Here is an 11077-nt window from a genome sequence, read left to right as displayed (position 1 = left end):
TCAACAACGTGTCGCTATCCATAAATCCGGGCATATGGTTCATTTAAATAGGAAACGATTAGCGCGAATGTGTAAGCAATTAGAGCTATCACCAGTTTGAACCATTTTACTATCTACAGCGTTCCAGAATTGAGTAGCCTGTTTTGAAATTAGAGTATCTTGTTGAAATGCTTTCAGTTCTCTTCTTGATCAGTTATCTTATTTCAGTTCCGATTCCCTTGACAATACCCAGTTTCAAATTAAATCCTTAGGTTCTAGTCATCACACATAGAACAGCGTGTTTTCAGCATTATTGGTAGTGTTAACTGGCGATTGAGCTTCCAGTGGGGTTATTGAAAACTGTATTAAGCACCTGCAGGCATCGGGACCGGATCGTTAACTATTTGATCTACCCGATGGGATAAATTCCAGTAAATCGACCAAAAATGTTTCCAACTTAAGCTAAAGCAACCTACAGATGATTGCCTGAGCAATTTCAGCTAACATTTTTGGGTATGTCAGTTCGCCTGGACAATCAGAAGGTCACTGGGAAAGTTATGCGGGCACGCACGCCTGCCCGTCGGCTCCCGCTATTTATCTCGCAATCTCTGTAATCACTGAAGGTATTGGTCATAATAATGTAGAGCCGAGAAAGTAGCTGAGACCATAATAAAAAAAATTAACAGCAACAAATATAAAAGGATGGTGATAATGCTAAGAAATTTGTTGATGATGATGGTGACATTAGTTTCAGTTTAGTTCTTTCCCTTCCTTTTTTTCTCTTCCCTCTCCAACATCCCTTTCAACAATTCCTACTACTTGGTCCCGTTTTCCCTTGCTTCAGTTCTGCAGCAGATAGCCACTTCCCGCTGTTTATTTGCTCTATACAAATAAACATTTTTCTTTCGCAATCCTGCTACCTGATCCTCCTTCTAAACTCACGATCCGTTAACCTTTTCTCCTCGATGTTAACAACCACCTTCACACGTTTCGCCCGCCTGCTTACTTGCTTCTCTGTGGCTATACTTGCATTCAGGCTCAGCTATGGTCTTGCTTCAATATTACAGTTATGTTGGATTCTAATGGTTGGTATATAGACACAACAAATTTACTGTCTCTGTTGGTTTTTTCCGGCGTTACGGTAGCTAGGGTACTACTTTTCATGATAGCAATTCTATGAGGACATTTTTTTGATTCCAGCCATTATGATGGAAACACATGTAATAACAGTGTGCACCAGGGTTCTACCAGATCTCAATTAGTGCATGCTAAATCGTTCCAGATTTAGTAGAATATTTGTTACTTCTGCGAGGTCGGGGTAAAACAGTATTAACTAAAATTTTTCACTCTCGTTTCTGGTTCCACGCATTGCTGAGCTTAATTGACTTGATTGCTTGATTTCCTGTATATAACTTTATTTGCTTCCGCAAATTGTCACGTGCCCCCACCTAAGTTGATGTTTCAAACTAGATTGTTTAAATATCAGTTATCCTCAATAATGTTTTATGCCTAAACTATCAATCGCTATGTTTTGAGCTTATTGGTTACGATTTTACAATGCATAACTGCATATTTTTTCAGCAGTGGAGTTTCAAAACAGGCGATAATTCAGCGACAGTTTAGTTCGTTGCTCTTGATACTTTTTGTCAGAAAGTATTTATACTTTGTTGTTGTGTGCCTACTGAAAACGAGTTCAATGTTTTTATTGTTCATAATAGTATCTAAAGTTTTTTTGAGGAAAATCAAGATTTTGCCTTCCTTGGCAACATAACTTAAGTTAAGTATCTCTTGGATTTGTTTAGCAAAATTTCACAAGATAATCTTGCAGAATTGGCTTAGGCTACCACGTTATTATGATCGGAGATATTGAATGATTTATCCTGTCAAAATTTTTTGCATGCAAGATTCGATTGGAATGCAAATAAAAAAGGAGCACAAAACGAACTGTAGCTATGTAAGAATTGTCACATTTGAGGATAGGATTTTACTTTTACTTACCAACATGGATTTTACTTAGCTCTTAATTGTTATAATCCTCATGTTGCGCTGAATTTCCTTTCATAATGTACACGAGAAACTTTCTCATTCTCTTTCTCGGTAATTTTTCACTCGAAAGCGGCAAAAGTAGAAGCGTATGGCAAATCCGCTTTGAAACGCTCTCGCCCATGTATTATGATTATAAAACAGCATTGCACACACATGTGCCAATTTGTACATAGCCAATTTGGGTGTCCCCGCTTTTTCACCCTTATTTATTTAACCCCTATCATTTCACCCCGGTTATTCACCCTTTTGCCATTTCACCCCGATGTTAATTAATCCTTTATTTAATTGGAACTATTAAAATTGGTACTAACTTTATATAATTGGTACTATTAACAATAAAATTATCAGCTTAATTATGAGGGAAAATGCCTGTAATACAGACCGCTAAATTGCAGGATGAAATGATAGAGGGGTGAAAAGAGGTTTAAAAGACAATTTGGACTGTACTGCTTGTTGATTTATGTCTCGCTGTAGTGTTCGATTGATATGTGATGGCAGTTGTGGCTGTGATTGTTGTTGAAGACAGCTCTTCTCTTCTGCAGTCCGTGAATCATGGCTGCCTTTATGAACTCAAAGAAGACCTCCCACGCTTGAATTGTCTTCTTTCTCCACTGGCCTTTCCTTGCTAGTGCCTCCACGTATGCTGGGCAGAAGTACTGAAATGGCACACTGAGAAGTCAGCACTCTAGCAAGTCAAAAAGCGACAATATCTCTCCGTCAAAATATAAATGTAACGGACTGATAAAAATAATTAGTAGAACATTGATCGGTAGATTGAGTAATTGGTATTCAAAACACCTGTCGTCAAGTACCTCTCGCACGTCATCAATTACATCTTAAACGTAATCAGATAAACCTTAAATTAAACGTCATTAGACACCTCGCGCACGTCTTCAGGTACCTCTCAAAGCACGGTTAATATTGTTTATATATCCGTAGTACGCTCACACACAGAGTATCAAAACTTAAGTTATCTATTTGAACTCAATCTTTTATTTAGTGTCCAACTTTGCAAATGATATTGTACGTCTTTTGGCGGATCACAAAGTGATGCATAGGGGAACCACATAGGTGATACCTAACCGAATAAATTTTAAAGAAAAACACAAATGGTAACAAGATCTATGAAAAATAGATGTATGACTCTTGCTAATTATACTAAGATCATATATGATTTCTTAGTAGTCACACAAGGATCGTACTAGGAAAAACGTGATGAATTGTAAGACATCATATATGATCCTTGTATGACTACTAAGAAGTGGCGATCCGGGATAGCAATTAAAACGTGTGGCTATTTTTATGTTTAGCGGAAAATGGAACCTCTAATTTGGATTCAAAACATTGAGCCAGAGAAACAAAATGTAAATGTTATTTCTGAATTTCCGACTTGTGAACTTTAGCCAGCTGGTATGAACGTGATTTATTTGGCAAAATTAGTTTTGGTATCAAAAGTTTTTTAGAGTGGGGAATAAAAAAATTAGTATCCTTTAACTATAGTGCCTCCATAAAATGAAACAGTTTTGTTTTGAACATTACGAAAATCCTTTTTATGTATTCGACGTGTCCAATCAAAATTTGTGAACAATTATTGCGTGCAATAAATGAGCACCACAAGTACCTGAGTTCTGCAAGAAGCTACATTCGCTGTTAGCGTTGAATGAGAACAAAAAAATATTCATAAAATGTAAGCGAATTGAAAAGAGATACCAAAAGTTTTTTTGCAATTGATACATACTGAAAGTGAGTAAGCACCAGGTTGCTTCGAGCTACTCGTTGTTCCAAGTCTTCAATTTTTTGTTGAGCTACGAACTTTAAGCAGGCTTCGATTGTTCAGGAAAATCAATTTGGCCATTAGATATTTTTTCTCTCAGAGATAAAAAAGTATTACTTGAAAATTTGCTAAACAAAATGGATGTTCTCCTCTCCGAAGAGAGAATGGGGCTCAAAATTACTTTGTACGCCAACAAACGCTTTTTTGTTGGTCTCCAATCAAAAAATACAAAATTCAAATCTATTTTTTCATCAGATCAAAGAACTTGAGAGCATTTTTCAGAACTCGTTTGTGAAATAACTAACTAACTGTAAATTAGCGTAGCGCTCTATCACATTGGAGTATCATTAGATACTGATTCAAAAACGAGCAGGCATCTTTCACAGTCGTGTCCAGATATTAAAAACGCCCTCAGTATTGGACCTAGATAATAAAAAAACTGAACCTTGAAAGTTATTTTGAACTCTATTGATACAGATCAAAAAGTATTTACCCAATCACCAGTTGCTCTTTTTTCAAAAAAAAAAATCAAAAGGCTGAGGCAAAACCCAAACTGTGCGCAATGCAAAAAAAACAAAAACAAAAGACCATTATTTCATTGCAACTTCAGTAATTGCCGCTTCCTCAGAATTGTTGGACTTGTCACAGAAAACGTCCCTTCATTGGCAGTATACATAATCGAGCATCCTAATTGATTGAAAACGGATTTTTAAGTAAGAAAAGGTTTTAATGAAGTGCAATGTATGCAAAAATCAGGCAAACATTTTTTTAAGAATATTTAAAAATAAAATGGAGTTAGTATTAGGGGTTTAAGTGTAAAAAAAAGAGAACAAAACATTTTGCTTAAAATAACATAATTATCAAAAATTCGCAGGTTTCCGTTAAAATTTTGGTTGAAGTGAGTCTATCGTGTCATCAAACCTGCGGTTTCGTCGATTCATGTTGTCACTTGCTCTTAGTTAACATGGCAACGCATATTGACTACCAAGATCGGGAGTCAAAACTAAAAGTTTGAATAAGAAAAAAAATGAAGTTTGCGCGAAAATTTCAGTTAAATGTCTCTTGACAAAACTGTTGATAATTTTTGCAAACTAAAACCTATAAATGTTTCCCAGAAGTGACCTCTTTCTCTTTTGATAGTAAAAAACTTTAACCATCTCGGTCCTTTGAACTTCGATCGTTATCTAAGCACTTTAATTTTCTGACTATTCGTCCGTTGTTCAAGAGGTTGCGTAGAAACTAGATTTTTTCTTCATAAACCATTTTTTCACATGATTAGTTGACTCAAAGTCCAATTTTATAGCTGTCAATGCATAAATCTTGTTTGTCTACATAAACTAAATAAAGACGGAATTTTGTCCGTTGTCAATAAATATATGCATCAAAAACTGTGAGCTGCTTCTGTACCTTAGCTTTGTTGTTATTTTCAGCTTTATTGACAACCCCCTTGCATTTGTCGAAATGGGTCAAATTGTAATAAATAGCCGCTCAATTGTTGGTAGTCTGACCGAGCTGGGTCCTAAAAGTAAAAGAAAATTGTATAAATTTTGAACTGCTAAGGAAAACGCTATTTTAATATACCGCCATTCAATGGAGAACTTTTACGTTAGATACTGAAACGTTGTATAATATTGTACATCATGTACAGACAAACACAACAGATCTTGATTTCATAGAGTTCTATACCAGATTTTGTTTTAGTGGTTTCAAATGTAACATGGCTGAGCGCAAAATGAGAAGTTTGTTTCAATGTGTTACAAAGAGAAAACAGTTGACGACAAAGAATATTTGTTTCTCTTGATTTAAATTCATATATTTAATACTAAATAGAGACCAACTTTGTTGTGTTCTTGTTCTTGAATGAAGTCACTGGACAAAATGTAACTAACGCTGGAAATAAGCATTTTTTCCAAATAAACTTATTTCCTTAATTAAAAAAATACACAAAATTTAGTCTCTGTGGTTTTCATTTATCAATTTGTTAGTATTTTTGCTCTGGTTAACTATTCTTTGATTTAATGCAACGTTAATATTTAATTTCATGCTGTCCACACTTGATTTCTTTGCATGATCCTAATATGAAACCAAAAACATCATGCGTGATCCGTGTATGAGTAACAAGAACCATATATGATCTTATTATGATTACCAAGAATCATTCATCTTTTTTTCTTGCCATTTACGTTTTTAGTTTTGATTGGTTGGGATCACTTATGTGATTACCCAACAAAAGACATGATCCGTCAAAAGAACTTGAAGCGCAATTTTAATGCAAAGTTGTGTAATGAATGAATGAGTAATTCTATTGATATGACTGAAGTTTTCATAATTCCTGAAAACTACAAACGCTCAATATCAACAAACACATTTTTTTGCATATATCTTTAAAATATTTTTCTAAATGTTTCTAATATCGAAGTTTAATGTTGTCGGGCAACAAGTTAGTAAAATAGGCTAAAATAAGATAACTTTTGAATACATTATACAGGAAAATGTGGCATCAGTCAATGTTTATGTGTCATGTATAATGTTGTGTCGTTTCCAAGAAATTTTTTCAATTTCAGCCGAAAATGAAGGTTAAACAATTTGTAGATTTTCAAATCTTCGTATGATAGCACCCGAGAGCAATAGAAGTTACTTTTCGATGTAATGACTTCTTTCTGTCAAGTACAGATCTTGTTGGTTTCAAGTTAATAAGTTTTCCATTCGTTTGAACTGAACTAATTTTTATATTTCTTTAATAATCTTGTGAATCATAAGGGCGTCCACATATTTCTGAGGAAGAATTTACTTTAGCATCATATTCGCATTTCTTGTTTGCAGTGGAAAATTTGGTTCACTGCACATGAGCTCAGTTTTGTTAATAATCGCGTTATCTTACAAAAAGTTCCATACTGTAGCGATTTTGAAATTTTCTCAACTTTATTGAACGTTTATTAGCATGTGATATAATATAATTCTATTTTTATCCAAAACTCTTATTAAGTCTGTTTTTGCAGTTATAATCACTTTCCATAAATGCTCTTTTATCCGTTTAGATGGAGTTACTTCAAAAGACAACTAACAATCAACACCACCGAATGTTCAAAGGCAGTTCTAGCTAATTTTTCTATCGCAATTTTGCTTTTAAAAGCAGAACAGCGCACTCTTTTAAATAGTGGGAGAAATTACCGATACCAACCAACTTTAACGGATTTGTTTTTAAACTTTGAGAGTATACGGGGAACTCTTCTTTTAATCTTTCTATTAGTTTGTATAATGAAAACGAAACGAGGTTAACCTATAGTAAAATGTTCGTTTTGCCCTAATCGATGAGAGCAAATTATAACGACAAGAAGTATACAAAATCGTTGTCATGTTTAGTTTGAAACATCAGAAGGCTTTGGAATGTTTGTTTTTCTTCGGTGCTTCATCGGTTTTATATAAAAAAGAAAGGTTCGGTATTTTTGGTTTTAATCACGTAAGACAGCATTGGCATGTGTGGTATAAGTATGATTGGACATAGTAAACTGTCTAATTCAATGTTTTTACAGGTAAAAAGTCGATTTGGTGGAATCAAAATGAATCAAATCTCAGAAAAATTCAGTTGTACTTCTCTGACAAAAAACTACCCTAAGAATGTGTACACTTAGAAACACTTTGCTGATTTGTTGAACAAATAACACTGTCTTCCTAACGTCATTCGAATTAGCGAACACATGCAAATTTTCACTCGAATCGTCATAAAGATAACAGTTTGTTTTTCCTTCAGGTCTTGCAGGTTTTACAGACAAATGTTATTTGATTGAAGATTTTTGGTGAAGAGCGTTGAAAATTGAATTTTTCTGCCGCAACCTTTAGTAGTGAAAGAGTTGAGATCGGCAAATTTTTTTAAGAAATGCGGTTAGTTTATCGATGGAATTCTTGCAAAAATACAATGGATCAATCATTTTGGAACCTCTCATCTCTTGCAAAGCAAGCACAGCATCTTGTTCTGCTCCACTAGTCACGTGCTGTTCTCATGTCTTGAAAATAAATGAGATTAATTCCGCTTTATGTCGAAAAGCATTTGTTGATTTTTTGTAACGTTACGTCATCATCATCATCACCATCATCATCATCATCATCATCATCATCATCATCATCATCATCATCATCATCATCATCATCATCATCATCATCATCATCATCATCATCATCATCATCATCATCATCATCATCATCATCATCATCATCATCATCATCATCATCATCATCATCATCATCATCATCATCATCATCATCATCATCATCATCATCATCATCATCATCATCATCATCATCATCATCATCATCATCATCATCATCATCATCATCATCATCATCATCATCATCATCATCATCATCATCATCATCATCATCATCATCATCATCATCATCATCATCATCATCATCATCATCATCATCATCATCATCATCATCATCATCATCATCATCATCATCATCATCATCATCATCATCATCATCATCATCATCATCATCATCATCATCATCATCATCATCATCATCATCATCCTCATCATCATCATCATCATCATCATCATCATCATCATCATCATCATCATCATCATCATCATCATCATCATCATCATCATCATCATCATCATCATCATCATCATCATCATCATCATCATCATCATCATCATCATCATCGTCATCATCATCATCATCATCATCATCATCATCATCATCATCATCATCATCATCATCATCATCATCATCATCATCATCATCATCATCATCATCATCATCAGCATCATCATCATCATCATCATCATCATCATCATCATCATCATCATCATCATCATCATCATCATCATCATCATCATCATCATCATCATCATCGGAGTTGCTTAGGCACTTCTTCTAGAACTCAGAATTGGGTCGAGCTCAATGGTAATAGTGCTGTTAAAACAGATGCAATTTCAATTTTTTCTTGAAAACCATAAGACTGCCTGCTGTTCTCAGTTCAGCTTGTAGTTGATTCCAAACTTTTGCTTCAATGTGTTCAAAGGCCTTATATCCAATAGCAAACTATTTTTAAAGGCATACAAGTTTTCTTGAAACGGAAGATCTCTTTCCAGTTCCAAAATTGGAAAACGCAGAGGTAAGGATGTAGAAAATCTGCGTTGAAGAGGGTTTTGTAAACGAAACACAACACATTGAAATTTCCTCTCTGTTGTATTGGTAGCCAGATCGTGCAGGTGAATTGAGGTACAACTAGAACGGTAAAGACCATAAATAAAAGGGCAACTATAATTTTTGTACTTTCTGAAGTTTCCGTAGGTCTTTTGTACAAACTTTAGCAAGTAAAGAATTGCACTAGTCCAGTCTACTTAGTACACAAGTTCTAATAAGCATATGTCGACTTTGGAATTCCGAAAATCTTCGTATACTTTTCAATTTTCGCAATTGAATATAGCAGGAAGGAGTAACTGCTGCTATATGCTTCCGGTAGTTCAAGCCATTGTCAAAAAATACCAAATAGATCCCAGCTCCGCTTTGTTTCAACTGTTTCGTTCAGCACTTTGACACGTTTCCAAGAAAATGTTGATTTGACTGCTTTAATTAAGACTAGTTCGGTTTAGTCTAGATGTAATTTCAGCCCTGCTGAGGAAAATCAATTGCAGAGAACATCAAGTAGTCTCTCCAATTTGTCATGAGTAGCTTGATTGTCAAATTTACATTCGAAACATAGAATTGTGTCTTCTGCATGCACTTGGTACTTTGATTCATTTTCATCAAGCACATCACAAAAAGGTGTTATAAACATGGTAAAAAGAACAAGACCCAATGATGAACCTTGAGGAACACCAAAACTCAGATACTTGGTTAAGAAAGAGAAGATCCAATGAACACACTTTTTGATCTCTGATACAGGTAATTTTCCAATTATGTTAATACTGTCCCACTAATTCCAAAGCGATTGACAGACTTTTAAAAGAAGCTGGTGGTTATTAGTTTCGACAGCAGCTTGTTAATCAATGGAAGCTACTAGACTTACGGTCTATTAAATAATATATGTCCAAACTAGTTTTTAAAAGAGCGCTTTCTTTAGAGTGTTTATAACGGTAGACTGACTGCATATTATACTCAGTAAATCATTTTTCTCCAAGTAAGACGTAAGTTGTATATGTACCACTTTTTCAAAAAGTTTCTCATGGAAAAGTAAGTTGCTGAGAAGTCTATAATTACTAAGTATTTCCACTTCCAAAGACTCGTTCTGCATGTTTAAACCGACTAGGAAACACCCAGTGGTAAGAGACTTATTATTAAGTGACAATACATGTGGTAACCAGAGGTTGCATAGTTGTTTAAGTGAGCTGTTGGGGAGAGGATCATTGGAAGATGATGCATTTGATAGACTCATTACAACTTCTCGCAAAAATTTTAGACCAATTGAAGTAAAATCCTTTAACTGAGATTACAGGTTCTTAGCCTTGAAATCTTAGGTTCACCGACTAAACTGTTAAGCAACGGAGAAAAAAATTATTTTGACGCTGCCAACAGGAAGCTGTGTGATTTAAAATTACACCGGTAAGAGACGCAAATCTTACAAAATTTTACCACTTAAAGATTTGCAGTGATTTCTTAAGCGGTAATCTATTGTAGGATATGGGGATTTTACAACTGTGAAATTTTATTTTCACCACAGTTGCCGCTTTCATCTGTAAAAATGGCAAATCTTAGATCCATTAACCGCAATGAATATGTTTGATACATTTACAAAATCAGTTGTTAGCGTTGACATCTTGACGCTGGCTGGGAATAAACTCATTTAGCTTGATGAGAATCGAATTCTTTTCACTTCTGATGACTTTTAACTGCTCCACCAAAAGTGAAATAAGCAGAAATATTAAAATGAGAATAGGTGATTGATTTAAACTAAAATGAATCCTGAAATTTAATTTACTTAAGTAACTTTCGGTACAAAACTCATTATGCTGATTGCCAACATGAGTTCAAATTTAAAAAGCAGAAACCTTTTTTAGTATTGTGGAATTCGTAGTCAAAAACACGAGCATATTAGATAATGAAAAATGCAGTCTTTGTATTTTCCAAATGAATCGAAACTAATGGACCTTTTATGGAAGAGAGGAAAGCGTCTTTTTGTCGTTTTTGACAACACTATTTCAACAACTTTCACAAACACATTCTCTCTTAAAGCATACCAAAATTCTAACAAGTGATGATTTATTTTCTTTTTTATCCTACGCACAGCAAGGAACAATTCGGAGTTTAATAAAGTGCTATCGTCAT

The 11077-nt window shown here is 34.5% G+C and overlaps 1 protein-coding gene across 1 annotated transcript in view; it reads right to left on the bottom strand.

The window, feature by feature from the left end:
* Window positions 1-2406: 2406 nt before the first annotated feature.
* LOC142337117 (globin-2 A chain-like) overlaps window positions 2407-11077 on the bottom strand; it is a 47819-nt gene continuing 39148 nt past the window's right edge. The window contains exon 3 of the mRNA XM_075386214.1: window positions 2407-2681. Coding sequence (XP_075242329.1) covers window positions 2484-2681 — 198 coding nt within the window. The 3' untranslated portion in view covers window positions 2407-2483. The remainder of the gene's footprint in view (window positions 2682-11077) is intronic.

This window comes from Convolutriloba macropyga, chromosome 3, assembly GCF_964194025.1.
Source record: "Convolutriloba macropyga chromosome 3, txConMacr16.3, whole genome shotgun sequence".
Lineage (NCBI taxonomy): Eukaryota > Metazoa > Xenacoelomorpha > Acoela > Convolutidae > Convolutriloba > Convolutriloba macropyga.
The sequence above is the reverse complement of the archived record's forward strand: the minus strand, read 5'-3'. Positions and strand labels throughout refer to the sequence as shown.